The sequence below is a fragment of the Giraffa tippelskirchi genome, chromosome X (genome assembly GCF_054371585.1).
Source record: "Giraffa tippelskirchi isolate mGirTip1 chromosome X, T2T-mGirTip1v1.2.pri, whole genome shotgun sequence".
Taxonomy (NCBI): domain Eukaryota; kingdom Metazoa; phylum Chordata; class Mammalia; order Artiodactyla; family Giraffidae; genus Giraffa; species Giraffa tippelskirchi.
Window position 1 is genome coordinate 151,400,848 of NC_137289.1, and position 27,849 is coordinate 151,428,696.

The following is a 27,849-nucleotide window of genomic DNA, read 5'->3' on the forward strand; positions in this document are numbered from 1 at the left end:
CTGGTGTAATACACACCTGCATATAAAGCTGTGTCTTTCTTTTATTCTCTGTGAAGAAGAATTACAGAGTCAGGGAATGTGGGCCCACCATCCCATGAGTGAATCCTGAAATATGTTTTAGAATTAAAAAAAAATTTGGATTTCAACGAATTAATGTACCTCACTTAGTTAAGAAAAAATGAACTCTCTTTGCATATTAATGGAAGAAATGCCTCCCCTTTTGCAGAAGCACAGTCTCCAAAGGATCTAGTGTGTTGGGAACAGTCATGAGGTGTTTACTGCTTGGTAGTGTTTTCTCAAGGATGAAATGGCAGCAGCTGTCACCCTGACTCAGCAATTCATACACCTCCTGACCACACCCCCACTTTCTGCTGGCCTTATGAGCAAGTTATGGAAACTCTGAATCCTTCTGTGCTCGAGAAAAGTCACCGCTTCACTCATCAGGTTATTAGAGAAACGTCTGTAAAGTGTAGCACATGTGGTGTCTGTGTGCAATCTGGGAGCATTTTGTTCTCATCAGCTACAGAGTTGTCCCCATGTATTTCAATCCAGAACCAAGAAAAATGGCACGTGCGCACACACAAACACACAGACAGACACACACACACACAGACACACAGAAACAGACACACAAACACATAGACACATACACAAACATACACAAACTAACACACAGACACATACAGACATGTGCAAACACACACACACTATTTTCATCACTGTAGCTCTAGGCATTACAGTCCTGTTAAATAAAAGGAGTTTATTAAAAAGTTTGTTCCTCCAAGACATATACAGGCAGTTTCAAACCATGAAAAGTATTTGATGCTTTAATATAATGAATTAACATATAACATATAATTTTTCATAGATATAATTTGTTATAGGTATAGTTTATTGTATATGGGGAGAAGGAAACAGCAACCCACTCCAGTATTCCTGCCTGGAGAACTCCATGGACAGAGGAGCCTGGTGGGTTACAGTCCATGGGGTTACAAAGAGTCAGACATGACTGAGCAACTAACACACATTATGTATGGACTATATATATAAAGTATATAATTAATATAGAATCACCTGAGAGACGTCCGGTAGATGTCTGCAGTAAAATGAAGCCCATGGGACGGAACGAATACCAACAGGCACTTAGAGACCCGAGAAATACCAGACTTAAACCCAGCCATGCAGTGACCTGCAACAAGTACGAATGAACTATACACCTAAATGAAACAGAAGGCAGATTGTCTTTTGTATTCTCGAAGGAAGACAGAACTACATGTATTCTTTTCTTTTTTTTCTTTGCCTTTGTCTTGATTATTCTAGGCTTCTCTACAAACATTTTATTTATTTATTTGTTTAAAATAAATGTATGTATTTTAGTTGGGGGCTAATTACTTTCCAATATTGTAATAGTTTTTGTCATACATTGACATGAATCAGCCATGGGTTTACATGTGTTCCCCTTCCTGGACCCCCCACCCACCTCCCTCCCCATCCCATCCCTCTGGGTCATCCCATTGCTCCGGCCCTGAGCATTTGTCTCATGCATCGAACGTGGAATGGTGTTCTCTTTCACATATGATAATATACATGTTTCAATGCTATTCTCCCAGAACGTCCCACCCTCACCTTCTCCCTCAGAGTCCATAAGACTGTTCTATGCATCCGTGTCTCTTATTCTGTCTCGCATATACGGTTATCGTTACCATCTTTCACATTCCATATATATGCATTAGTATACTGTATTGGTGTTTTTCTTTCTGGCTTACTTCACTCTGTATAATGGGCTCCAGTTTCAACCATCTCAATAGAACCGATTCAAATGTATTCTTTTTAATGACTGAGTAATATTCCATTGTGTATATGTACCACAGCTTCCTTATCCATCCGTCTGCTGATGGACACTAGTACAGCCACTATGGAGAACAGTGTGGAGATTCCTTAAAAAACTGGGAATAGAACTGCCATATGACCCAGCAGTCCGACTGCTGGGCATACACACCGAGGAAACCAGAATTGAAAGAGACGCGTGTACCCCAGTGTTCATCACAGCACTGTTTACAATAGCCAGGACATGGAAGCAATCTATAAACATTTTAGATTGGCCTGGTCATGACCATCCGAGCTCTGAGTATAAACTGAACTACCTGCGTTCTCATCTCAGTGCCTGGCACCCCTTCCTGCACAGAATCCACTTCCGATGGATCTTAGTGAAACCGAGCAGGACTCCGTGGCCCTTCCCCCCATGTCCTCCACCTGCCTTTTGTCTGTGGAAAAACTTGAGCCAGAGAATCAGTTTAACCAGAGAAGCGATAAACGCAGAAGCAAAAAAAAACATCCAACCATACTAAACACTAATAGTGTAGTCAGTGAGCGAATTCAAGGCCTTTCGTTTGTCCTCAAAGGTTGTAGACAGTATTCTGAGCCATGTCCTGGGAGCTGTCTTACAGACACTGAAACCCCCGCCAGGAGGACAAGTTACCTACAGGATAACCAGACTGTCGTCATGACATAAGTTGTCACAATTCTGAGAACGTGCCTCAGGAAGAGGGAAAGAAAATGACCGTGAAACTGATGATTGTTGTTGTTGAGTCGCTCAGTCGTGTCCTGAGTCTTTTCCAGGCCATGGACAGTAGCCCACCAGGCGCCTCTGTCCAGGGGATTCTCCAGGCAAGAATACTGGAGTGGGCTGTCATTTCCTTCTTTAGGGGATCTTCCTGACCCAGGGATCAAACCCACATCTCCTGCATTGGCAGGTGGGTTCTTGACTGCTGAGTCACTTTGGAAGCCCCGTTTTAGATCAGTATAGAGTAACAGATTTGAATTCTCATTTTTCACCTCTCTGGGGCAGTTGTTTCCATTATTGTTTTGAATGTAGGGCTGAACAAACTGTTCTGTTTTTTTGTTGTTTTTTTTTTAATTTACTGAGAACCAGTAATAAATTTACAGTCTTAGTTCACAGCAGAGTGCAGCCGCTGAAGCCGCTGCTCTGCATTTGTTTAATTTTAAAATACACACTAGTTATTTGTTGTGTTCTCTGCCTTTATCTACTGTGATATGAAGGCTTCTCGTGGTGGTGGTGATCTTGTTGAGTCTCATGGTCTATAGAGAAGAAGGTCAGTAGTGCTTCAGAAAAGGCAATGGCAGCCCACTCCAGTACTCTTGCCTGGAAAATCCCGTGGACGGAGGAGCCTGTTAGGCTGCAGTCCATGGGCTCGCAAAGAGTCAGACGTGACTGAGCGACTTCACTTTCACTTTTCACTTAAATGTATTGGAGAAGGAAATGGCAACCCACTCCAGTGTTCTTGCCTGGAGAATCGCAGGGACGGGGGAGCCTGGTGGGCTGCCGTCTGTGGTGTCACACAGAGTCAGACATGACTGAAGCAACTTAGCAGCAGCAGCAGCAGCAGTGCTTAGTTGCCTGCTGCATGTGGGATCTTTCAGGATCAGGGGTTCAACCTGTGTCTTCTGCTTTGGCAGGTGGATTCCCAACCTCTGGGCCCCTAGGGAAGTACCTCTGCTCAGATTTTTAATTTTTTTTTTTTTTTGGTTTGATTTGAACTCTTGCTGTCGTTTTAAGGTTAGCTTAAGAAACTAGAGAGCAAATTAAAAAACAGAGACAGTACCTTGCCAATAAAGGTCCATATAGTCAAAGCCATTGTGTTCCCAGTAGTCATGTATGGATGTGAGAGTTGGACTATAAAGAAAGCTTGAGCGCCAGAGAATTGATGTTTTTGAACTGTGGTGTTGGAGAAGACTCTTGAGAGTCCCTTGGGCTGCAAGGAGATCCAACCAGTCCATCCTAAAGGAAATCAGTCCTGAATATTCATTGGAAGGACTGATGCTGAAGCTGAAACTTCAATAGTTTGGCCACCTAATGGGAAGAACTGACTCATTGGAAAAGACCCTGTTGCTGGAAAAGATTGAAGGCGGGGGGAGAAGAGGATGACAGAGGGTGAGATGGTTGGATGGCATCACCGACTCAATGGACATGAGTTTGAGCAAGTTCCAGGAGTTGGTGATGGACACTAGCACCGCAAATAAGACACCACATACCCAGTGCCTTGTATCCAACTTCAGTGCTCTTTCTTGAGTAGTTACGGTTCACTTTTGTTATATATGTGTGTGTGCTAAATCAATAAATCATGTCTGACTCTTTGAGACCCCATGGACACCATAGCCTGCCGGGCTCCCCTTTCCATGGGATTCTCCAGGCAAGAATACTGGAGTGGGTTGCCATTCCCTTCTCCAGGGGATCTTCCCAGCCCAGGGAAGGCTCCCATGTGTCTTGTGTGACCTGCATTGGTCAGCATATTCTAAACCTGGAAAACCCATGTAACACTGCATTCTGTTAAATCCTTGTCACTACTGACAACCCCATAGCAGGTGAGCACTGCTTAGCCACAGAATTGAATTGTTTTCCAATACCAGTTAGGAAAGCACAGGTTCTGTTTCAAGTTGTCTCATTAACCAGTCCCATTGCTCACATGACATCTCGTGGGAACCTTCTATCACTGTATAAAATTAATGAAAGTGAAAGTCGCTTAGACGTGGCTGACTCTTTGAGAACCCATGGACTATACATTCCATGAATTCTCCAAGCCAGAATATTGGAGTGGGTATACATGGACTTCTCTGAGATTCTTCCCAACCCAGGGATCAAACCCAGTTATTCCCCATTGCACGTGGATTCTTTACCAGCTAAGCCACAAGGGAAGCTCAGAGAAAATTAGTATCTGTCGTTTATTCTCACTGATCACTAAGATACTTGCAGTGTTCACACCACGTATCCTAAACAGAGTTATCACCTGCCACACCGTATACTCAAGTTTCTACACAGTTGGATTTACATGGTTTTAGTGTTTGCAAATACGGCACCTTTCTTTACTGACACATATGTGCTTTAATCATTTTATTGAACAGTTTAAGAATTCAGTAACATCAGCAAGAGCAGAGGATATTTGTGGCAGGAAAGTCATGGGTCCAGTCTCATGATTTCCTGGGAGAGAAGAAAGGATGATTTCAAGGAAAAGGTCTGTTATCTTCATATGAATGATTGTGACAGATTAGTGATGCGATGCTTCTCATAATCTTACTTCATTTTCTTCTTTCATGATGAAACAATTTAAAACGTTGTGGAGACGATTAGGATTAGCATGATGATGGTGAGAGAATGAAAGAAGATAGAAACAGTTACTGGTGGAAGCAGTGGAGAAATTCCCTCACAAGCCCCATTTCACAGAAGTCCCTCCACGTGACTGCCCTTGGGGTTTGCATAGAATTACTACCTGCTGTCCATCTAGTAAAGCTATGGTATTTCCCCTAGCCCATATATGAGTATGAGAGTTGGAATATAAAAAGGGTTGAGCGCCGAAGTTTTGAAGCTTTTCAACTGTGGTGTTGAAGAAGACTCTTGAGAGTCCCTTGGACTGCAAGGAGATCCAACCAGGCCATCCTAATGGAAATTAGCCTTGGATATTCATTGGAAAGATTGATGCTGAAGCTGAAACTCCAATACTTTGGCCACCTGATGGGAAGAAGTGACGGACAGGAAAAGACCCTGATGCTGGAAAAGATTGAAGGCGGGAGGAGAAGGGGATGACGGAGGGTGAGATGGTTGGATGGCATCACTGACTCGATGGACATGAATTGGCGTAAGCTACGGGAGTTGGTGACGGTCAACTGGTGTCCTGCAGTCATGGGGTCCAAGAGTGTTGGACGTGACTGAGCAACCAGAGTGAAGTGAAACTATCTGTGAGCAGCCTGGCATCAGGTCTTATGATGAGAGTTACTAAGTTACGTATGAACATGTCCGAGATGCAGTAGACTATGTACTGGGTCACCTATGCTCCTTACATCTTCTATAAAGCTTCCTTATAATCATAAATATGTGGTTGCGAGATCATTCATTCACACTGGGATTCCCCAGAGTTCATCATGTTTCACAGCTCAGGGCTTCACACAATCTCCTTTGTCTGCAAAACATGTCACTGTGGCATCTCCATCCGTGTGAATGTTTTCATACTTAAATCCAAATACTTAGGGAAGCCCTAGCCTTTGACACTTGGTAAGGTGGACGGTTTTGTGATCCTACGTTTTTAAAATAAAGTTTTATTGAAATGTAGTTGGCTGATTCACGTCAATGTATGGCAAAAACTATTACAATATTGTAAAGTAATTAGCCCCCAACTAAAATAAATAAATTTATTAAAAAAAAAAAGAAATGTAGTTGATGTGCAATGTTGTGTTAGATTCAGGTACACAGCAAAGTGCTTTACGCATACATTAGTTGTTTTTGTTTAATGGCCAAGTCGTGTCCCACTCCTGTGTCCCTATGGGACGTTGCCAGATTCCTCTGTCTTTGACGTTTTCTAGACAAGAATACCTGAGTGGCCAGTCATTACCTATTGCATGACCCGCATCTCCTGCATCAGCAGGCAGATTCTTTATACTGAGCTCCCAGGGAACCCCTTAGTTATACAAATATATGTACGTAAATATGTACCTTTTTAGATTATTCTCTGTACAGTTTATTCCGAGTCATTGAGTATAGATTTCTGTGCTCCACAGCAGATTCTAGTTGTTTATTTTATGTTTAGTAGTATGTATGTCTTAAACCCAAACTCCCAATTCATCCCTCCCCCCAATTAGCAGTTTGGTAAGCATAGTTTGTTTTCTGTCTTAAGTCTGTTTCTGTTTTGTAAATAGTTCATTTGTGTCGTATTTAACATTCTCCATGTAAGGGATATCATATCACGTGTGCTTTTCTCTTTGTGACTTATTGCCTATCTCTGGGTCCATCCATGTTGCTGCAGATGGTATTATTTCAGTCTTTGTCACGGTGGAGTAATAGCCCATTGTGTATATATCCCATTCTTAAAGCAGTATTCCCCCAGAAAAAAAGCCTTAACCTACTAAAGAAAACCCAGTGTTGTTAGGTACCGTGTTACTACTCACCCAACGGAGGTTGTCAGTTCTTATCTAGGACAGTTGTCTGCGAAAGAGAATGAATAAAGGCAAAAATGACCATTGATATGCCTCTACTTCAAATAATTATTTCACAACAATCTGTATGAAAGATGACTGAGTGAGAAGGAAATTTGAATCGAGTATCCTCGTGACATGTTTTAATTTCTGATACCTGCTGTCCTCAGGGCCTTTACCTGTTTTGGCGCCATCTTCTGTATTTTCATTTGGAATACCCCTTTCGTTGTTCAGTTCCTCGTACTTCTGAATATCTTCTTGACTCAGACGGTCTCCTTTGCCTGGATTTCGTAGCAAACAGGGCAGAAGAGGTGTGGGTTAGAATCCTTCATAGGTTGCAGAGTGTTCCCTGCCTCGTATCTGTAGTGTCCAGTAAGTGTCACCGTGACCACGCCCCTCCTCCGTCGCCTGAACCCTGCTCACCAGGGAATTTTCTACAGAGGTGCCCGTGTGTGCCTACAGGTCTTCAGATGGGTCCAAGAGGGTGGAGTCCACATACTTTCCATTTTTTCACGTTCCAGTTCTCAGAGCTACTGAGAGACCTACAGACCATTCACCTGTGAGCTTAAGCAGCCCCGAGTGAGTGCTGTCTGTAGTGGGACATCCGAGAAGGTCATGGTGGAGATTGAAACTCAGAATTCCTCCCAACCCCAACCCTTCCTGTCCACCTTGTCTGCATGCTAGAATTGCATCCCTGGGGTTTTCATGATCTCCAGTCAAAGGAGTGGTTAGATAGCACCACTGACTCAGTGAGCATAAGTTTGAACAAACTCTGGGACAGAGTGGAAGACAGAGGAGCCTGGCGTGCTGCAGTCCATGAGGTCGCAAAGAATCAGGCAGAACTTAGAGACTGAACAATGATATTCAAACGATGGAGAAGAAATGATTTGGACTTTCACCAAGCACTAGTCTCCTCACACATGTTACTGAGGGTAAAAACTCAGGCTCTGTCATCCTCACAGCCCAGACACTCCCCTTACCCAGTCCCAATGTGGATTTAGTATCAGAAAGGATAAAGGGACCAGGCAGTGACTCTGTGGGGTTGGCTGCGTGGCACATGATTCACACACGTGACCACATGCCTCTGAAGGATTCAGTATGATCCAGTGCTTTTTGCAGAGCATTAATTCAGGTGTCAGGATTTAATGATTGTGACAAAGCATGAAGCATTTGTGGTGGAGATGAATGCACTCATGATCGGGAACTGTGAGTCTGCTAAACTCAAATTTAAACCTTGGTTCACTTCGGTTTCAGAATCTGGCAACTCCAATATGAGATGTTTGACAAGAAAGCCACGGACCATCCTGGACTATTTCATGGCACCTCCAGGATGAGTGTATCTACTTTTTTAAAAAGCTACCTGATAAAATCGCCAGTGGCTACATTTGTTCAGTTTCCTGATAGACAACCTTTGTGCAGCCTTGACTCGTGTCACATGAAGTCTGAGTTCTCCCTTGTGAATACATGTCTGCTCCAGTGTACTTAATAAAATATACAGTGTGTAATGTCTTCTGTTCTCAATACAAAATGACTGATAATATGAACATGACTAGTTTGCATAGAATGAGCTACAGTACATACCGAGGGCATAAGTCACTTTTGTGATCTTCTCTCCATCAAAGTTTTCAGCATAGAATACCAGCAAGCTTTCTGATACACGAATCAGTTGCACAGAATTTGTACCCATGACTGTGACAGAAAAACATAAATTCAAACCTCAATACAATTGGCTTCTTTCCTTTTAATTTGGACATCTCTTATTCTTCACATGCCTCTGATGGTGGTCTTAGTTGCATTGACATTTATAGTGGGTGTGTTGTAAGAAACAGTCAAGACACCTAGTGAAGTAGGAAAGCTTTCTCCACATGCCTCTCTTCTGAACACATTAAAGACTTTCAGTCTTCTGGACTGCACAGTCTATGAACAATAATGAAGTTGCTTATTGCAACTATAGTAGATGGTGGACCTGAACCATCTCATACCAGCTCATAAGAGCTTACCGTTAAAGATGGCTATTAACTTTTCAGGAATTTTGTGACCAAATTTACAAGCACAGTCCTGATTACAAAGGTATTCTCTAAATTTAAGCAGATCATATTAAAATAAATGTTAATAGATAAACTGACATTATAAAGTACAGAGGGTGGTAAAAGAGCTAGAAATGAGGCAATTGCCAAATGCTGGAGATATACTCTCTGCAATGATTCTTATAGTTTCTGTGGCTGCATGTACACATTGGCAATTAAAAAACATGCAGCAGACCAAATTAGAATGCTCCGTTGCACATTTTCTCCTTGAAAATCAAACATGTAGACATTTAATCACTCAGTGTTACAGCACTGGTATATGAGAATTCTTTCCAGTGTTACAAACCATAGAGATGGAAATCTGTGCTAGTCCCCTTTTGTTGTCAAATTACATAAAAAATATTTTGAAATGTTACTGTTACTTTATCGTCATACTTTTCTGTGGCATTTAATTTAATCAGGTTCTACTTCTTATTGAGACTAGTAAAAACTTTTAATTTTTAAAGAATCTCTTTGGCTAAAGCAATTTTGATCTTGTAATGTTAAATAAGTGGCTTCCCAGGCGGCTCAGCTGTAAGAAATCTGCCTGTCAGTGCTGGAGATGCCTGAGATGTCCCTTTGATTCCCAGGTCAGGAATATCCCTGGAGGAGGAAATGGCAACCCCCTCCAATATTCTTGCCTGGAGTATCCCATGAACAGAGGACCTGTAGCCTATAGTCCATGGGGTCATTAAGAGTCAGTCGAGACTGAGTGTCTTGAGCACAGACACATGCACAACAAATAACGAAAATCATTTTTGAATGGATTCTTGCAATCTTAGGTAGCTGTATACGCTTCCCCATGTCTGAGGAACATGGGGAATCAGTGTTCTGGGGCTTTTTCTCAGATGCCATCAATGGCACCTTCCAAATTGTACCTTATCCCAGTTTTCTGGTGCATAATTAATGCCTGGAAAATGTAATGTCTTTCCCAAGCTGGCATTTGTAATGGATAGAGAAAATATACACAAGTCCAGACGTCTAGTTGTCTTAGATGGAGCCAAGCCCATTGATCTGAGCATGGTCCATGGTTTTGGGCTTCCTATTGGCTCCGGTGTAAAGAATCTGCCTGAAATGCAAGAGACCTGGCTTTGGTCCTCGGGTTGGCAAAATCCCCTGGAGAAGTGAATGACTACCCACTCCTGGAGTCCCTTGGACAGCAAAGAGGTCAAACGAGTCAATCCTGTAGGAAACCAACTCTGAATATTCACTGGAAGGACTGGTTCTGAAGCTCCAATACTTTGGCCGCCTAATGGGATGAGCTGACTCATTGGAAAAGACCCTGATGAGGGAAAGTTTGAGGACAAGAGGAGAAGAGGGTGACCAAGGCTGAGATGGTTGGATGGCATCACTCAGTGGCCATGAGTCTGAGCAAACTCTGGGACCTGGGGAAGGACAGGGAAGGCTGGTGTGCTTCAGTCCATGGGGTCACAAAGAGTCGGACCCCACGTGGTGACTCACATCCTTGAGGAGACACACACTGACAGAGCTCGCCTACTCACAGTCTGGGCGGTAAACATTTCCTTCTGCTCTCTGTGCCACGACTGTGACCAACGTGCAGCTATGGTAATTCCTGAGAAACAGACAGACAAGACATTCCTTAGTCACCATCCATTCCCCAGCAGTGGAGGTCACCCTTCCATGAGCAGGGTTCACACACTCATCTTCACTTTCATCACCCCCACCATTCACTGCACATTGGAGACCAAATCCCATGATAGAATTCAACAGTCTAGTTGTGTTCAGTTGGGGAAGCTTCTGCTTACGTGAGAATAAAAGTAATGGACAGTTTTTCACAGTTGTCAATGCATTCAAACCGGCGGAAGTATGTCCGCAGTGGGCCTCCTTCTTCAATCTTTTCCTTGTTGTCTGCAGCCATGTAAATGGGGTACCAGTTCCCTGTAATCTAACAAGAAAGGTCTCCATAAACATCAGTCAATCTCCTTCCATGTTTTTCACCAACACCCAGCACAACCTTGGCTTTTGCCTTTACCTCAGAAGAGAAGTAAAGTCAATCTTATTAAGCCAAGTAGTGTCCTGCCTCCTACCTTGCTGAATAATGTGAAATGAAATAATGATTCATATTCAAGCAGAAAGAATTCAGAGTTTCTTGAAATAGCTAAAACAGTACCATTAAAACCATGACAGTTCCATAGCTCCCTAAATGATAGCATATTAGCTTTTATTTTTCTTACATACAGACAAATAAGATGAAAAAAAATACAAAGAGCAGCAAGATAGAGTGTTGTATTATACTTCTATAAATATGTGTATCACAGTATGTGTGTGTGTGTGTGTGTGTACATATACGTATACATACATACACAAACTGGTCATCCATGTTAACAAGACTGTCTTTCTCTGTCACACTCACAGAACCAAGACCTTTTCCCAGATCAGCAGAATTTGGGTACCTCTGAGGCTTCTGGCTGAGCTGGAGCTTCCTGGGCAGCACAAATCAGACCAAGGAGAAGAGTCAGGAAGACAACCTTCATCTTGTGGCTCTGTGGTCCTTCTTCTAGAGAAGCTCAGGGTGTCTCGGTTGTTGGAGAGGTTGTAAATTGGTCCCACTTCTTAAAAGATGGGTCTCTTGGTGGAAAACGTGATGATCAAACAGTGGTTGATCACAAGACTTTGGTTACGTATGCATCATCTTCTTATATCCTGGTTGGCAGTTGAGCATTTTTTGCAATGTTTGGCTTTTAAAAAGAGATTAATTTTAAGGGAAGCTTAGGTAGGTCTGGACATTTGCCTTCAGAGTAAATGAGAACTCACAGGATGTATGAAGTATTTCAAAGACACTGATACTTATATTCTTTTATATCCTCAGATTCCAAAATGGGACAAACAGTCCGAGACGGACAAACAGTCCGAGACTCATAGCCCCAACTCCCCTGTTATTTGTTTAGCATTGAAGAGATCAGTTTAAGCTCATGTTCTACAACTAAAGACGGTACTGTCCGTCTTTATGAAGATTAACGTGTGGGTTCTTTACCAGGAATTGGTTGTCAGGGCATCCGTCAGAGGAGTCTATATTTCTTTGTTTTGAAATTGAAGTATAGTTGATGTACAATAGTATAGACGTTAGTGATGTACCATATAGTGATTTCCAATTTTTGTATACTCCATTTATAGTTATGAAATTCAGGCTTTACTCTCTATGTTGTACCATATATATTTGTACACTGTTTATTTGACACATAGTAGTTTGTACCTCTTACTCCCCACCTGTTACCTTACCCCTACCCCCTTTCCCACACGACTCATCACTAGTTTGTTTTCTGTATCTATGGATTTGTTGCTTTTTTGTTATATTCACTAGTTTGCTTTATTTTTTAGATTTCACATGTGTTATCATACAGTATTTGTCTTTCTTCAACTTTATGCACTAGGCCTAATGCCATCAAAATTCATCCATGTTGCTGCAAATGGCAAAATTTCAACTTTTTTATGGTTGCATAGTATTACACGTGTATGCGTGTTTGTATGTGTGTATACACTATGACTTCTTTATGTTTAGATTGTTATATTTTAATTTAATAAAGTGTTTTCAACAGGAGAAAATTCTTATCTCCTACCCTACTCAAGTATTCCTCCCAGGTTCATCTCTACAGTTTCATTTTGCCTTGTGGATATAACCTAGTCTCACTACAGTTGGTAAGATTTCTGCCTTACATGTAGCTCCTGATACTAAGATCCATGTTCTTTCAACCTTCCTCCTGAACTTATCCATGCATTACAGAACATAGATTAAAGAAACCATGGGCAACCTCTCTCTAAATAATACTCAGTTTGCTCTCAGGACGACACCAGCCCTATTAATTAAAAAAAAAAAAAAAGTAAATGGATGGATAGTGATTGGAGACATAAAAATACAGATATTGAACTGAACCTCTGTAACTGAACTGAACTCTAGAGCTGAAGTGAAAGATGAGCTTTTAAAAGCATTATCTGAGATACAACAAAAGTCCGTCTAGTCAAGGCTATGGTTTTTCCAGCGGTCACGTATGGATGTGAGAGTTGGACAGTGAAGAAGGCTGAGCGCTGAAGAATTGATGCTTTTGAACTGTGGTGTTGGAGAAGACTCTTGAGAGTCCCTTGGACTGCAAGGAGATCCAGTCAGTCCATCCTAAAGGAGATCAGTCCTGGGTGTTCATTGGAAGGACTGATGTTGAAGCTGAAACTCCAATACTTTGGCCACCTGATGGAAAGAGTTGACTCATTGGAAAAGACCCTGATGCTGGGAAAGACTGAGGGCAGGAGGAGAAGGGGACGACAGAGGATGCGATGGTTGGATGGCATCACTGACTCAATGGACATGGGTTTGGGTAGACTCCGGGAGTTGGTGATGGACAGAGAGGCCTGGCGTGCTGCAATTCATGGGATCTCTAAGAGTCGGACACGACTGAGCGACTGAACTGAACTGAACTCAACTGAGAAATACTTAATTTCGCATAAACTCTCATTGGGCTTCCCTGATAGTTCAGTTGGTAAAGAATCTGCCTGCAATGCAGGAGACCCTGGTTTGATTCCTGGGTCGGAAAGATGCACTGGAGAGGGGATAGGCTACCCACTCCAGTATTCTTGGGCTTCCCTGGTGGCTCAACTGGTAGAGAAGCTGCCTGCAATGTGGGAGACCTGGGTTTGGTCCCTGGGTTGGGAAGATCTCCTGGAGAAGGGAAAGGCTACCCACTCCAGTATTCTGGCCTGGAGAATTCTGTGGACTGTATAGTCCACAGGGTCACAAACAGTCGGACAGGACAGAGTGACTTTTACTTACCTACTTACTATAAACTTTCCTCAAGGGATCTGTAGTCTATTTATGAAACAATTGAGAAAATTGTATTATAAAATGTGGTGAGGTAGATAAATATAGAACACAAAGATGAATACATTACCAAAAGCCAGAAAGTAAGGAGGAAGAAACTATTTGGATTAAATACGGAAGGATGAAAAATAAATAAATACGGAAGGCTGAACAGTGTGTCCTTAAGCAGAAATGTGGGTATTTGGCCTGAAAGTTAGGATGGCATCAGTATTTTTTTTTTTTTTTTTTTTTGGCTGTGTCGACTCTTCGTTGCTCCAGGGCACGTGTGATCTTGGTTCTCCGACCATGGGTGGAACCCAACATTCTGTGCTTTGGAAGGTGCAGTCTTAACTGCTGGACCACCAAGACAGTGGCTGCATCAGTATTGTTGAATTTCAAGACAAGAACCATGTAAGATTTGGTTCTTTATCCCCTGGAGATTGCTAAAAATGTTGAAGCAGGAAGTGACACGGTGAAGCGCGTTTACCTGGATTCTGAGTGAAAGGCGCCTTGGGCATGGGGTGAGCCGTGTTGCTAAGCTTCCGGGTGACGGTGGACTTACGTCTCGAGAATATTGACATCTTAGGAGGCATGGTAGGGGAGTGGTGTTTCATCTGAGCTATAAAGTAGCAGAAGGAAGTCACTGCTTCTGGGCTCCGTTTCTGCACCCCCACCCTGGCCCGTTCCCTGCGGGGTCAGAGCTCCCGCTGACCTCTGGTTACTGTGTGTCCTACTGAGGACCGGTCACCACGTGGCTGGTGGGATCCTGGGAATGGAAGTGGACGGAGACACACCCTTCTGGGAGCCGAGGCCTGCGGTTCTTTTCTTTGTACGGGGATTGACTGTGATTTGATTCCCTCCTTCCTGCCTCTTAACCACTTTATTAAAAAAAAAAATGGAAGTATCTTTGATTTCCATTGTTGTGTTAGTTGCTGCCATGCAGCAGTGATTCAGTTATAGACATAGACAACGTCTAGTTTGTGCCAGATTCTGTTCCAGTATAGATTGGTATGAGATATTGAATCTAGTTCCCTGTGCTGTGCAGAAGCACCTTGTTGTCCCTCTCACTGCTTCTGGCTCATCTTTAGAATGTTCTAGAACCCTGGTTGTCCTGGTACCCTGTTATCTATTGGCCTGCATGCTCCTCCAGTGACAAGGAAAGTGTCTATCGGCATCTCTGTGTCTCCTTTAGGAGACTCGAAGGAAACAGCTCAATATCTATATACAACATAAGGTGTGACAGGTCATGGCAGTATTTATATGCCATAGGCAGTATTCCATATGTGTAAAGTTATGTATAGCTGCCTTGATTATACTGATACATTCAGGTATATAACACATGAGTGGAAACTATATAAACATTTATTTATTCACACACAGCAGCTCTGACTCTTTGTTGAGCATGCACTTTCTGTACTTGCTGCGAGTGGGGGCTTCTCTCTAGTTGCAGTGCAGCATTGTGTAGCTTATCTTTTTGTGGAGGCCGGGCTCCAAATTGTGGGATTCAGTAGCTGCTGCACATGGGCTCACTATTTATGGTATACGGGCTGAGGTGTCCCAAGGTATGTGGAATCTTCCTGGACGTGGGATGAAACCCGTGTACCCTGCATTGGCAGGTGGAGTCTTTACCACTGGGCCCTCACACAAGTCCATTATTTATTCATAAATTAAATACATCATGTAAATAACGTGCATATTTGTGTACATTTTATTATATGACTCTCACAATTATATGATCAATTAAACATTAAATATATATTTAAGTACAACTACTCATTGTTATTATAGTATCTATTGATAACACTCAACGCTGTCTCCATTTATAATGATACAATATTCATAAGTTTATATTGTAAGTTTTATGGAAATTTACTTCTGTATTTATAAATAAGTAAATAATAAAGTTGCATTTCTATTTATAGTATATTTAGGAAATGGTATATTTATTAAATTCATCTGGTGTAATACACACCTGCATATAAAGCTGTGTCTTTCTTTTATTCTCTGTGAAGAAGAATTACAGAGTCAGGGAATGTGGGCCCACCATCCCATGAGTGAATCCTGAAATATGTTTTAGAATTAAAAAAAAATTTGGATTTCAACGAATTAATGTACCTCACTTAGTTAAGAAAAAATGAACTCTCTTTGCATATTAATGGAAGAAATGCCTCCCCTTTTGCAGAAGCACAGTCTCCAAAGGATCTAGTGTGTTGGGAACAGTCATGAGGTGTTTACTGCTTGGTAGTGTTTTCTCAAGGATGAAATGGCAGCAGCTGTCACCCTGACTCAGCAATTCATACACCTCCTGACCACACCCCCACTTTCTGCTGGCCTTATGAGCTAGTTATGGAAACTCTGAATCCTTCTGTGCTCGAGAAAAGTCACCGCTTCACTCATCAGGTTATTAGAGAAACGTCTGTAAAGTGTAGCACATGTGGTGTCTGTGTGCAATCTGGGAGCATTTTGTTCTCATCAGCTACAGAGTTGTCCCCATGTATTTCAATCCAGAACCAAGAAAAATGGCACATGCGCACACACAAACACACAGACAGACACACACACACACCTAAATGAAACAGAAGGCAGATTGTCTTTTGTATTCTCGAAGGAAGACAGAACTACATGTATTCTTTTCTTTTTTTTCTTTGCCTTTGTCTTGATTATTCTAGGCTTCTCTACAAACATTTTATTTATTTATTTGTTTAAAATAAATGTATGTATTTTAGTTGGGGGCTAATTACTTTCCAATATTGTAATAGTTTTTGTCATACATTGACATGAATCAGCCATGGGTTTACATGTGTTCCCCTTCCTGGACCCCCCACCCACCTCCCTCCCCATCCCATCCCTCTGGGTCATCCCATTGCTCCGGCCCTGAGCATTTGTCTCATGCATCGAACGTGGAATGGTGTTCTCTTTCACATATGATAATATACATGTTTCAACGCTATTCTCCCAGAACGTCCCACCCTCACCTTCTCCCTCAGAGTCCATAAGACTGTTCTATGCATCCGTGTCTCTTATTCTGTCTCGCATATACGGTTATCGTTACCATCTTTCACATTCCATATATATGCATTAGTATACTGTATTGGTGTTTTTCTTTCTGGCTTACTTCACTCTGTATAATGGGCTCCAGTTTCATCCATCTCAATAGAACCGATTCAAATGTATTCTTTTTAATGACTGAGTAATATTCCATTGTGTATATGTACCACAGCTTCCTTATCCATCCGTCTGCTGATGGACACTAGTACAGCCACTATGGAGAACAGTGTGGAGATTCCTTAAAAAACTGGGAATAGAACTGCCATATGACCCAGCAATCCGACTGCTGGGCATACACACCGAGGAAACCAGAATTGAAAGAGACGCGTGTACCCCAGTGTTCATCACAGCACTGTTTACAATAGCCAGGACATGGAAGCAATCTACAAACATTTTAGATCGGCCTGGTCATGACCATCCGAGCTCTGAGTATAAACTGAACTACCTGCGTTCTCATCTCAGTGCCTGGCACCCCTTCCTGTACAGAATCCACTTCCGATGGATCTTAGTGAAACCGAGCAGGACTCCGTGGCCCTTCCCCCCATGTCCTCCACCTGCCTTTTGTCTGTGGAAAAACTTGAGCCAGAGAATCAGTTTAACCAGAGAAGCGATAAACGCAGAAGCAAAAAAAAACATCCAACCATACTAAACACTAATAGTGTAGTCAGTGAGCGAATTCAAGGCCTTTCGTTTGTCCTCAAAGGTTGTAGACAGTATTCTGAGCCATGTCCTGGGAGCTGTCTTACAGACACTGAAACCCCCGCCAGGAGGACAAGTTACCTACAGGATAACCAGACTGTCGTCATGGCATAAGTTGTCACAATTCTGAGAATGTGCCTCAGGAAGAGGGAAAGAAAATGACCGTGAAACTGATGATTGTTGTTGTTGAGTCGCTCAGTCATGTCCTGAGTCTTTTCCAGGCCATGGACAGTAGCCCACCAGGCTCCTCTGTCCAGGGGATTCTCCAGGCAAGAATACTGGAGTGGGCTGTCATTTCCTTCTTTAGGGGATCTTCCTGACCCAGGGATCAAACCCACATCTCCTGCATTGGCAGGTAGGTTCTTGACTGCTGAGTCACTTTGGAAGCCCCGTTTTAGATCAGTATAGAGTAACAGATTTGAATTCTCATTTTTCACCTCTCTGGGGCAGTTGTTTCCATTATTGTTTTGAATGTAGGGCTGAACAAACTGTTCTGTTTTTTTTTTTTTTAATTTACTGAGAACCAGTAATAAATTTACAGAGTCTTAGTTCACAGCAGTGTGCAGCCGCTGAAGCCGCTGCTCTGTATTTGTTTAATTTTAAAATACACACTAGTTATTTGTTGTGTTCTCTGCCTTTATCTACTGTGATGTGAAGGCTTCTCGTGGTGGTGGTGATCTTGTTGAGTCTCATGGTCTATAGAGAAGAAGGTCAGTAGTGCTTCAGAAAAGGCAATGGCACCCCCTCCAGTACTCTTGCCTGGAAAATCCCGTGGACGGAGGAGCCTGGTAGGCTGCAGTCCATGGGCTCGCAAAGAGTCAGACGTGACTGAGCGACTTCACCGTCACTTTTCACTTAAATGTATTGGAGAAGGAAATGGCAACCCACTCCAGTGTTCTTGCCTGGAGAATCGCAGGGACGGGGGAGCCTGGTGGGCTGCCGTCTGTGGTGTCACACAGAGTCAGACATGACTGAAGCAACTTAGCAGCAGCAGCAGCAGCAGTGCTTAGTTGCCTGCTGCATGTGGGATCTTTCAGGATCAGGGGTTCAACCTGTGTCTTCTGCTTTGGCAGGTGGATTCCCAACCTCTGGGCCCCTAGGGAAGTACCTCTGCTCAGATTTTTAATTTTTTTTTTTTTTGGTTTGATTTGAACTCTTGCTGTCGTTTTAAGGTTAGCTTAAGAACCTAGAGAGCAAATTAAAAAACAGAGACAGTACCTTGCCAATAAAGGTCCATATAGTCAAAGCCATTGTGTTCCCAGTAGTCATGTATGGATGTGAGAGTTGGACTATAAAGAAAGCTTGAGCGCCAGAGAATTGATGTTTTTGAACTGTGGTGTTGGAGAAGACTCTTGAGAGTCCCTTGGGCTGCAAGGAGATCCAACCAGTCCATCCTAAAGGAAATCAGTCCTGAATATTCATTGGAAGGACTGATGCTGAAGCTGAAACTTCAATAGTTTGGCCACCTAATGGGAAGAACTGACTCATTGGAAAAGACCCTGTTGCTGGAAAAGATTGAAGGCGGGGGGAGAAGAGGATGACAGAGGGTGAGATGGTTGGATGGCATCACCGACTCAATGGACATGAGTTTGAGCAAGTTCCAGGAGTTGGTGATGGACACTAGCACCGCAAATAAGACACCACATACCCAGTGCCTTGTATCCAACTTCAGTGCTCTTTCTTGAGTAGTTACGGTTCACTTTTGTTATATATGTGTGTGTGCTAAATCAATAAATCATGTCTGACTCTTTGAGACCCCATGGACACCATAGCCTGCCGGGCTCCCCTTTCCATGGGATTCTCCAGGCAAGAATACTGGAGTGGGTTGCCATTCCCTTCTCCAGGGGATCTTCCCAGCCCAGGGAAGGCTCCCATGTGTCTTGTGTGACCTGCATTGGTCAGCATATTCTAAACCTGGAAAACCCATGTAACACTGCATTCTGTTAAATCCTTGTCACTACTGACAACCCCATAGCAGGTGAGCACTGCTTAGCCACAGAATTGAATTGTTTTCCAATACCAGTTAGGAAAGCACAGGTTCTGTTTCAAGTTGTCTCATTAACCAGTCCCATTGCTCACATGACATCTCGTGGGAACCTTCTATCACTGTATAAAATTAATGAAAGTGAAAGTCGCTTAGACGTGGCTGACTCTTTGAGAACCCATGGACTATACATTCCATGAATTCTCCAAGCCAGAATATTGGAGTGGGTATACATGGACTTCTCTGAGATTCTTCCCAACCCAGGGATCAAACCCAGTTATTCCCCATTGCACGTGGATTCTTTACCAGCTAAGCCACAAGGGAAGCTCAGAGAAAATTAGTATCTGTCGTTTATTCTCACTGATCACTAAGATACTTGCAGTGTTCACACCACGTATCCTAAACAGAGTTATCACCTGCCACACCGTATACTCAAGTTTCTACACAGTTGGATTTACATGGTTTTAGTGTTTGCAAATACGGCACCTTTCTTTACTGACACATATGTGCTTTAATCATTTTATTGAACAGTTTAAGAATTCAGTAACATCAGCAAGAGCAGAGGATATTTGTGGCAGGAAAGTCATGGGTCCAGTCTCATGATTTCCTGGGAGAGAAGAAAGGATGATTTCAAGGAAAAGGTCTGTTATCTTCATATGAATGATTGTGACAGATTAGTGATGCGATGCTTCTCATAATCTTACTTCATTTTCTTCTTTCATGATGAAACAATTTAAAACGTTGTGGAGACGATTAGGATTAGCATGATGATGGTGAGAGAATGAAAGAAGATAGAAACAGTTACTGGTGGAAGCAGTGGAGAAATTCCCTCACAAGCCCCATTTCACAGAAGTCCCTCCACGTGACTGCCCTTGGGGTTTGCATAGAATTACTACCTGCTGTCCATCTAGTAAAGCTATGGTATTTCCCCTAGCCCATATATGAGTATGAGAGTTGGAATATAAAAAGGGTTGAGCGCCGAAGTTTTGAAGCTTTTCAACTGTGGTGTTGAAGAAGACTCTTGAGAGTCCCTTGGACTGCAAGGAGATCCAACCAGGCCATCCTAATGGAAATTAGCCTTGGATATTCATTGGAAAGATTGATGCTGAAGCTGAAACTCCAATACTTTGGCCACCTGATGGGAAGAAGTGACGGACAGGAAAAGACCCTGATGCTGGAAAAGATTGAAGGCGGGAGGAGAAGGGGATGACGGAGGGTGAGATGGTTGGATGGCATCACTGACTCGATGGACATGAATTGGCGTAAGCTACGGGAGTTGGTGACGGTCAACTGGTGTCCTGCAGTCATGGGGTCCAAGAGTGTTGGACGTGACTGAGCAACCAGAGTGAAGTGAAACTATCTGTGAGCAGCCTGGCATCAGGTCTTATGATGAGAGTTACTAAGTTACGTATGAACATGTCCGAGATGCAGTAGACTATGTACTGGGTCACCTATGCTCCTTACATCTTCTATAAAGCTTCCTTATAATCATAAATATGTGGTTGCGAGATCATTCATTCACACTGGGATTCCCCAGAGTTCATCATGTTTCACAGCTCAGGGCTTCACACAATCTCCTTTGTCTGCAAAACATGTCACTGTGGCATCTCCATCCGTGTGAATGTTTTCATACTTAAATCCAAATACTTAGGGAAGCCCTAGCCTTTGACACTTGGTAAGGTGGACGGTTTTGTGATCCTACGTTTTTAAAATAAAGTTTTATTGAAATGTAGTTGGCTGATTCACGTCAATGTATGGCAAAAACTATTACAATATTGTAAAGTAATTAGCCCCCAACTAAAATAAATAAATTTATTAAAAAAAAAAAGAAATGTAGTTGATGTGCAATGTTGTGTTAGATTCAGGTACACAGCAAAGTGCTTTACGCATACATTAGTTGTTTTTGTTTAATGGCCAAGTCGTGTCCCACTCCTGTGTCCCTATGGGACGTTGCCAGATTCCTCTGTCTTTGACGTTTTCTAGACAAGAATACCTGAGTGGCCAGTCATTACCTATTGCATGACCCGCATCTCCTGCATCAGCAGGCAGATTCTTTATACTGAGCTCCCAGGGAACCCCTTAGTTATACAAATATATGTACGTAAATATGTACCTTTTTAGATTATTCTCTGTACAGTTTATTCCGAGTCATTGAGTATAGATTTCTGTGCTCCACAGCAGATTCTAGTTGTTTATTTTATGTTTAGTAGTATGTATGTCTTAAACCCAAACTCCCAATTCATCCCTCCCCCCAATTAGCAGTTTGGTAAGCATAGTTTGTTTTCTGTCTTAAGTCTGTTTCTGTTTTGTAAATAGTTCATTTGTGTCGTATTTAACATTCTCCATGTAAGGGATATCATATCACGTGTGCTTTTCTCTTTGTGACTTATTGCCTATCTCTGGGTCCATCCATGTTGCTGCAGATGGTATTATTTCAGTCTTTGTCACGGTGGAGTAATAGCCCATTGTGTATATATCCCATTCTTAAAGCAGTATTCCCCCAGAAAAAAAGCCTTAACCTACTAAAGAAAACCCAGTGTTGTTAGGTACCGTGTTACTACTCACCCAACGGAGGTTGTCAGTTCTTATCTAGGACAGTTGTCTGCGAAAGAGAATGAATAAAGGCAAAAATGACCATTGATATGCCTCTACTTCAAATAATTATTTCACAACAATCTGTATGAAAGATGACTGAGTGAGAAGGAAATTTGAATCGAGTATCCTCGTGACATGTTTTAATTTCTGATACCTGCTGTCCTCAGGGCCTTTACCTGTTTTGGCGCCATCTTCTGTATTTTCATTTGGAATACCCCTTTCGTTGTTCAGTTCCTCGTACTTCTGAATATCTTCTTGACTCAGACGGTCTCCTTTGCCTGGATTTCGTAGCAAACAGGGCAGAAGAGGTGTGGGTTAGAATCCTTCATAGGTTGCAGAGTGTTCCCTGCCTCGTATCTGTAGTGTCCAGTAAGTGTCACCGTGACCACGCCCCTCCTCCGTCGCCTGAACCCTGCTCACCAGGGAATTTTCTACAGAGGTGCCCGTGTGTGCCTACAGGTCTTCAGATGGGTCCAAGAGGGTGGAGTCCACATACTTTCCATTTTTTCACGTTCCAGTTCTCAGAGCTACTGAGAGACCTACAGACCATTCACCTGTGAGCTTAAGCAGCCCCGAGTGAGTGCTGTCTGTAGTGGGACATCCGAGAAGGTCATGGTGGAGATTGAAACTCAGAATTCCTCCCAACCCCAACCCTTCCTGTCCACCTTGTCTGCATGCTAGAATTGCATCCCTGGGGTTTTCATGATCTCCAGTCAAAGGAGTGGTTAGATAGCACCACTGACTCAGTGAGCATAAGTTTGAACAAACTCTGGGACAGAGTGGAAGACAGAGGAGCCTGGCGTGCTGCAGTCCATGAGGTCGCAAAGAATCAGGCAGAACTTAGAGACTGAACAATGATATTCAAACGATGGAGAAGAAATGATTTGGACTTTCACCAAGCACTAGTCTCCTCACACATGTTACTGAGGGTAAAAACTCAGGCTCTGTCATCCTCACAGCCCAGACACTCCCCTTACCCAGTCCCAATGTGGATTTAGTATCAGAAAGGATAAAGGGACCAGGCAGTGACTCTGTGGGGTTGGCTGCGTGGCACATGATTCACACACGTGACCACATGCCTCTGAAGGATTCAGTATGATCCAGTGCTTTTTGCAGAGCATTAATTCAGGTGTCAGGATTTAATGATTGTGACAAAGCATGAAGCATTTGTGGTGGAGATGAATGCACTCATGATCGGGAACTGTGAGTCTGCTAAACTCAAATTTAAACCTTGGTTCACTTCGGTTTCAGAATCTGGCAACTCCAATATGAGATGTTTGACAAGAAAGCCACGGACCATCCTGGACTATTTCATGGCACCTCCAGGATGAGTGTATCTACTTTTTTAAAAAGCTACCTGATAAAATCGCCAGTGGCTACATTTGTTCAGTTTCCTGATAGACAACCTTTGTGCAGCCTTGACTCGTGTCACATGAAGTCTGAGTTCTCCCTTGTGAATACATGTCTGCTCCAGTGTACTTAATAAAATATACAGTGTGTAATGTCTTCTGTTCTCAATACAAAATGACTGATAATATGAACATGACTAGTTTGCATAGAATGAGCTACAGTACATACCGAGGGCATAAGTCACTTTTGTGATCTTCTCTCCATCAAAGTTTTCAGCATAGAATACCAGCAAGCTTTCTGATACACGAATCAGTTGCACAGAATTTGTACCCATGACTGTGACAGAAAAACATAAATTCAAACCTCAATACAATTGGCTTCTTTCCTTTTAATTTGGACATCTCTTATTCTTCACATGCCTCTGATGGTGGTCTTAGTTGCATTGACATTTATAGTGGGTGTGTTGTAAGAAACAGTCAAGACACCTAGTGAAGTAGGAAAGCTTTCTCCACATGCCTCTCTTCTGAACACATTAAAGACTTTCAGTCTTCTGGACTGCACAGTCTATGAACAATAATGAAGTTGCTTATTGCAACTATAGTAGATGGTGGACCTGAACCATCTCATACCAGCTCATAAGAGCTTACCGTTAAAGATGGCTATTAACTTTTCAGGAATTTTGTGACCAAATTTACAAGCACAGTCCTGATTACAAAGGTATTCTCTAAATTTAAGCAGATCATATTAAAATAAATGTTAATAGATAAACTGACATTATAAAGTACAGAGGGTGGTAAAAGAGCTAGAAATGAGGCAATTGCCAAATGCTGGAGATATACTCTCTGCAATGATTCTTATAGTTTCTGTGGCTGCATGTACACATTGGCAATTAAAAAACATGCAGCAGACCAAATTAGAATGCTCCGTTGCACATTTTCTCCTTGAAAATCAAACATGTAGACATTTAATCACTCAGTGTTACAGCACTGGTATATGAGAATTCTTTCCAGTGTTACAAACCATAGAGATGGAAATCTGTGCTAGTCCCCTTTTGTTGTCAAATTACATAAAAAATATTTTGAAATGTTACTGTTACTTTATCGTCATACTTTTCTGTGGCATTTAATTTAATCAGGTTCTACTTCTTATTGAGACTAGTAAAAACTTTTAATTTTTAAAGAATCTCTTTGGCTAAAGCAATTTTGATCTTGTAATGTTAAATAAGTGGCTTCCCAGGCGGCTCAGCTGTAAGAAATCTGCCTGTCAGTGCTGGAGATGCCTGAGATGTCCCTTTGATTCCCAGGTCAGGAATATCCCTGGAGGAGGAAATGGCAACCCCCTCCAATATTCTTGCCTGGAGTATCCCATGAACAGAGGACCTGTAGCCTATAGTCCATGGGGTCATTAAGAGTCAGTCGAGACTGAGTGTCTTGAGCACAGACACATGCACAACAAATAACGAAAATCATTTTTGAATGGATTCTTGCAATCTTAGGTAGCTGTATACGCTTCCCCATGTCTGAGGAACATGGGGAATCAGTGTTCTGGGGCTTTTTCTCAGATGCCATCAATGGCACCTTCCAAATTGTACCTTATCCCAGTTTTCTGGTGCATAATTAATGCCTGGAAAATGTAATGTCTTTCCCAAGCTGGCATTTGTAATGGATAGAGAAAATATACACAAGTCCAGACGTCTAGTTGTCTTAGATGGAGCCAAGCCCATTGATCTGAGCATGGTCCATGGTTTTGGGCTTCCTATTGGCTCCGGTGTAAAGAATCTGCCTGAAATGCAAGAGACCTGGCTTTGGTCCTCGGGTTGGCAAAATCCCCTGGAGAAGTGAATGACTACCCACTCCTGGAGTCCCTTGGACAGCAAAGAGGTCAAACGAGTCAATCCTGTAGGAAACCAACTCTGAATATTCACTGGAAGGACTGGTTCTGAAGCTCCAATACTTTGGCCGCCTAATGGGATGAGCTGACTCATTGGAAAAGACCCTGATGAGGGAAAGTTTGAGGACAAGAGGAGAAGAGGGTGACCAAGGCTGAGATGGTTGGATGGCATCACTCAGTGGCCATGAGTCTGAGCAAACTCTGGGACCTGGGGAAGGACAGGGAAGGCTGGTGTGCTTCAGTCCATGGGGTCACAAAGAGTCGGACCCCACGTGGTGACTCACATCCTTGAGGAGACACACACTGACAGAGCTCGCCTACTCACAGTCTGGGCGGTAAACATTTCCTTCTGCTCTCTGTGCCACGACTGTGACCAACGTGCAGCTATGGTAATTCCTGAGAAACAGACAGACAAGACATTCCTTAGTCACCATCCATTCCCCAGCAGTGGAGGTCACCCTTCCATGAGCAGGGTTCACACACTCATCTTCACTTGCATCACCCCCACCATTCACTGCACATTGGAGACCAAATCCCATGATAGAATTCAACAGTCTAGTTGTGTTCAGTTGGGGAAGCTTCTGCTTACGTGAGAATAAAAGTAATGGACAGTTTTTCACAGTTGTCAATGCATTCAAACCGGCGGAAGTATGTCCGCAGTGGGCCTCCTTCTTCAATCTTTTCCTTGTTGTCTGCAGCCATGTAAATGGGGTACCAGTTCCCTGTAATCTAACAAGAAAGGTCTCCATAAACATCAGTCAATCTCCTTCCATGTTTTTCACCAACACCCAGCACAACCTTGGCTTTTGCCTTTACCTCAGAAGAGAAGTAAAGTCAATCTTATTAAGCCAAGTAGTGTCCTGCCTCCTACCTTGCTGAATAATGTGAAATGAAATAATGATTCATATTCAAGCAGAAAGAATTCAGAGTTTCTTGAAATAGCTAAAACAGTACCATTAAAACCATGACAGTTCCATAGCTCCCTAAATGATAGCATATTAGCTTTTATTTTTCTTACATACAGACAAATAAGATGAAAAAAAATACAAAGAGCAGCAAGATAGAGTGTTGTATTATACTTCTATAAATATGTGTATCACAGTATGTGTGTGTGTGTGTGTGTGTACATATACGTATACATACATACACAAACTGGTCATCCATGTTAACAAGACTGTCTTTCTCTGTCACACTCACAGAACCAAGACCTTTTCCCAGATCAGCAGAATTTGGGTACCTCTGAGGCTTCTGGCTGAGCTGGAGCTTCCTGGGCAGCACAAATCAGACCAAGGAGAAGAGTCAGGAAGACAACCTTCATCTTGTGGCTCTGTGGTCCTTCTTCTAGAGAAGCTCAGGGTGTCTCAGTTGTTGGAGAGGTTGTAAATTGGTCCCACTTCTTAAAAGATGGGTCTTTGGTGGAAAACGTGATGATCAAACAGTGGTTGATCACAAGACTTTGGTTACGTATGCATCATCTTCTTATATCCTGGTTGGCAGTTGAGCATTTTTTGCAATGTTTGGCTTTTAAAAAGAGATTAATTTTAAGGGAAGCTTAGGTAGGTCTGGACATTTGCCTTCAGAGTAAATGAGAACTCACAGGATGTATGAAGTATTTCAAAGACACTGATACTTATATTCTTTTATATCCTCAGATTCCAAAATGGGACAAACAGCCCGAGACGGACAAACAGTCCGAGACTCATAGCCCCAACTCCCCTGTTATTTGTTTAGCATTGAAGAGATCAGTTTAAGCTCATGTTCTACAACTAAAGACGGTACTGTCCGTCTTTATGAAGATTAACGTGTGGGTTCTTTACCAGGAATTGGTTGTCAGGGCATCCGTCAGAGGAGTCTATATTTCTTTGTTTTGAAATTGAAGTATAGTTGATGTACAATAGTATAGACGTTAGTGATGTACCATATAGTGATTTCCAATTTTTGTATACTCCATTTATAGTTATGAAATTCAGGCTTTACTCTCTATGTTGTACCATATATATTTGTACACTGTTTATTTGACACATAGTAGTTTGTACCTCTTACTCCCCACCTGTTACCTTACCCCTACCCCCTTTCCCACACGACTCATCACTAGTTTGTTTTCTGTATCTATGGATTTGTTGCTTTTTTGTTATATTCACTAGTTTGCTTTATTTTTTAGATTTCACATGTGTTATCATACAGTATTTGTCTTTCTTCAACTTTATGCACTAGGCCTAATGCCATCAAAATTCATCCATGTTGCTGCAAATGGCAAAATTTCAACTTTTTTATGGTTGCATAGTATTACACGTGTATGCGTGTTTGTATGTGTGTATACACTATGACTTCTTTATGTTTAGATTGTTATATTTTAATTTAATAAAGTGTTTTCAACAGGAGAAAATTCTTATCTCCTACCCTACTCAAATATTCCTCCCAGGTTCATC

General features: G+C 42.4%; 2 protein-coding genes across 2 annotated transcripts; both read right to left on the minus strand.

Moving 5' to 3' along the window:
- Positions 1 to 6,978: 6,978 nt before the first annotated feature.
- On the minus strand, positions 6,979 to 11,542 carry LOC145535790 (allergen Bos d 2-like). Its single transcript, XM_081564120.1, has 6 exons — positions 11,462 to 11,542; positions 10,814 to 10,953; positions 10,550 to 10,620; positions 8,563 to 8,670; positions 7,139 to 7,262; positions 6,979 to 6,991 (listed from the first exon to the last, which is right to left on the minus strand). Exons 1-6 carry the CDS (start codon positions 11,540 to 11,542, stop codon positions 6,979 to 6,981), a joined length of 537 nt encoding a protein of 178 aa, XP_081420246.1.
- A 10,632-nt stretch (positions 11,543 to 22,174) lies between these two features.
- LOC145535791 (allergen Bos d 2-like) lies at positions 22,175 to 26,738 on the minus strand. The gene is made up of 6 exons (XM_081564121.1): positions 26,658 to 26,738; positions 26,010 to 26,149; positions 25,746 to 25,816; positions 23,759 to 23,866; positions 22,335 to 22,458; positions 22,175 to 22,187 (listed from the first exon to the last, which is right to left on the minus strand). Exons 1-6 carry the CDS (start codon positions 26,736 to 26,738, stop codon positions 22,175 to 22,177), a joined length of 537 nt encoding a protein of 178 aa, XP_081420247.1.
- Between the last annotated feature and the right edge of the window lie 1,111 nt (positions 26,739 to 27,849).